Raw genomic sequence first — 2,817 nt, 5'->3', positions numbered from 1 at the left:
CCCGTTAAAAAAAAAAATTGTCGTTTCGTAACGACTTTTTTTTTTTATATAAAAAACTAAAATTTATTATTATTATTATTATTATTAATAAATTTAATTACCTTACGGAGGTATTTAAATCAATCAATCAACGTGATTAATTTATTTTATTAAAAAAAAAAAAAAAAAATTATAAATTTTATGGTGAACGACCTGGGAATTTTTTTTTTTATTGTATGCAGACGAAAAAATAAATTTTCCACGTTGTACCTTTTTTTTTTTTTTTGCAACACAAAATAGATGATGATGATAATGATGATGATGTGGGGGGGGAAAAAAAAATATTATTAAATTTAAACATAACATGTAATTACGTATTATTAGTTTAGAATTTTTTTTTTTTTTTTTTCGATTTATTTTGACAGAAACGTTTTTTTTTTTTTTTAATATTTATTTTACGTTTAAGTCTGGGTACAGGTACGCCGAGTTCAAGTTCGAGTTTAAAAAGAATTTTTTTTGTGACGTCATTTATTTAAAAAAAATGTTTTTTAAATTTTAATTGTTTGCGTTGTTGTCGATACGATAATTTTTTTTTATTTTAAAATACTTCTTACAAGTTGTTTGTTTCGTAATAATATTTTTAATTTAAATTAAATTAAAAAAGGCAAGTCAGGTGACAATATTAATAATAAATAAATAAACTTTGGATTTTAAAATGTCTCATTATTTGTAATTAAAGTTTTAATGGTAACAACAACAAAAAATAAATTTTATTTAATAATTTATTAATTTAAATCGTTGAAAAAAATTTCCATTTACGTATTTTTTTATTAACTTGTAATAACATTTTTAATTTCACGGATTAATTATTATTATTTATGTTATTTTTCTGTAAGTTTTTTTTGTTTTGTGATATAAAATTGTGTTTATTTATAATTATTATTATTATTGCGGCACATTATTTTAGTTTGTTGAAATTAAGGAAACTAACTTTTCCAAGTCCCTGAACGTTCACTTTTGATAAAAAATATCAAATGATTGTAGTATTGTAACCCTTATTATAACAATTACATTGAAAAGTTTTTTTTTTTTTTTTTTTTTTTTTTTAAATCTTGGGTAATTTTATTTTAAAAGTATCATTGTCCCTACTACGTACGTGTTTTTTTATATAATAACTTTTATTATATTATATAGTCGTAATTATTATTATTACTATTTTTTTTTTTTAATAGGAATCGTAAAAAAAAAAAAAATTGTAACAATGAAAACGACTTGGCAAATATGGAGTTTGTGTTTTACTTTGTCATTTATTATCGAAAGTAAGTTTTTGTTAAATTAATTTTTTTTTTTCGATTATGTTTTTCTTATTTGTAATTTTTTTCATTCTTTTATTTCAGCGGATTCTCATAATTTACCACATTTTAATATTTATCAATTTACAACCGATTACGCGAGTAAATTTCCATTTTATTCTGGATATTTTTATCCCGGATTATCATCTCTTTACGATGGCGACGACAGGAATAACGATCGAGATTCTGTTATAATAAATAAAGTTCCCGTTATAAGGTAAGACGTAAAGGTAATTTTTTTTTTTTATTATTATTATAAATAATTAAAAATTAATTTTTATTTCTTTTAGTTACGGTACAAGTTATTTTTACGACACCGGGAGTGGAGGGAGTGTTAATCTTAATTCTCAATGTCCAGTCATTAAATCTAATTGCGGTACGAATTTGTACAGATCGTTCGATGGAAGCTGTAACAATTTGCAAAAACCTCTTTTGGGAGCTGCCAATACTCAGTACGGAAGATTACTCCCACCAAAATATTCCGATGGTAAGTAAAAACTAAAACCCCTTGAAATTTTTTTAGTTATGCAATTTGTAATACACGAATGTCAAACAAAAAGTATAATGTAAAAAAATTTTTTTTTTTTTTTAAGGTGTCGGATCCCCGCCGTTGTCGGTCACGGGGGAACCTCTTCCGAACCCGAGAATTTTAAGTATATCGATATTTCCAAATTTCGAAGTCGAAGATCATTTCTTGACTTTGGCAACCATGCAATGGGGTCAATTGGTAACTCACGACATGTCTTTCGCATCGGGAAGTTCCCTTTCCGGTAATTAATTTAAATACGTTTGTGAAAAGTGAATAAAATAAATTTGTAAATAATTTAAAAATAAAATAATTAGAGCAAAGAGCGGGAAGATGTTGTGGAAATGACGGAAGTTCTCAAGGTGCGGTAAATTTTCAAAATGGACCACAAGAATGTTTTCCCGTTTTCGTACCGCAAGACGATGTACTAGCACAACATTTCGGATCTCAATGTGTAACATTTGCAAGAACGAGAACCGATAGACTATTGGGATGTCCAATGCGAAGAAAATCAGCCGAACAGGTACGAAAAAAAACTAATTTTTAAAAAGAAAACCTAAAAACTAAAATAAAATTTTTATTTATAGGTATCCATCGTAAATCATTGGCTCGACGGTTCGATTGTTTATGGAAGCGACGATGAAACAGCTCGATCATTAAGAACATTTTCAAAAGGAAAATTAATAACGGAATCAAGAGAAGGAAGAGAATGGCCTCCTACTAATGTTAATAGAAGCATGATTTGCGAAGGTTTATCACAAAATGGTTTCGGATCCTGTTACGCATCAGGTTGATTCGCTCTTTCAAAAGATATTTTTTTTAAAATTTTTATAAATTTTAACTCGTTTTTAATCGTTAAAATATTTTCTTTCATTTAGGGGATGTTAGAATAAATCAAAATGCTCAATTAACTGTTTTACAGATTCTTCTACATAGAGAACATAATAGAATAGCTAATAA

General features: G+C 26.2%; 1 protein-coding gene across 1 annotated transcript in view; it reads left to right on the top strand.

The window, feature by feature from the left end:
- Positions 1-1,240: 1,240 nt before the first annotated feature.
- Positions 1,241-2,817, top strand: part of Phum_PHUM103110 (Peroxidase precursor, putative) — a gene marked incomplete at both ends in the record, with an annotated part of 3,880 nt that continues 2,303 nt past the window's right edge. Inside the window, 6 exons of the mRNA XM_002423956.1 lie at positions 1,241-1,298; positions 1,377-1,548; positions 1,622-1,818; positions 1,925-2,101; positions 2,175-2,380; positions 2,445-2,646. Of these exons, the coding sequence (XP_002424001.1) occupies positions 1,241-1,298; positions 1,377-1,548; positions 1,622-1,818; positions 1,925-2,101; positions 2,175-2,380; positions 2,445-2,646 (1,012 nt within the window). The remainder of the gene's footprint in view (positions 1,299-1,376; positions 1,549-1,621; positions 1,819-1,924; positions 2,102-2,174; positions 2,381-2,444; positions 2,647-2,817) is intronic.

This window comes from Pediculus humanus, genomic scaffold (assembly GCF_000006295.1).
Source record: "Pediculus humanus corporis 1103172107455 genomic scaffold, whole genome shotgun sequence".
Lineage (NCBI taxonomy): Eukaryota > Metazoa > Arthropoda > Insecta > Psocodea > Pediculidae > Pediculus > Pediculus humanus.
This window is presented reverse-complemented; position numbering and strand designations above follow the sequence as displayed.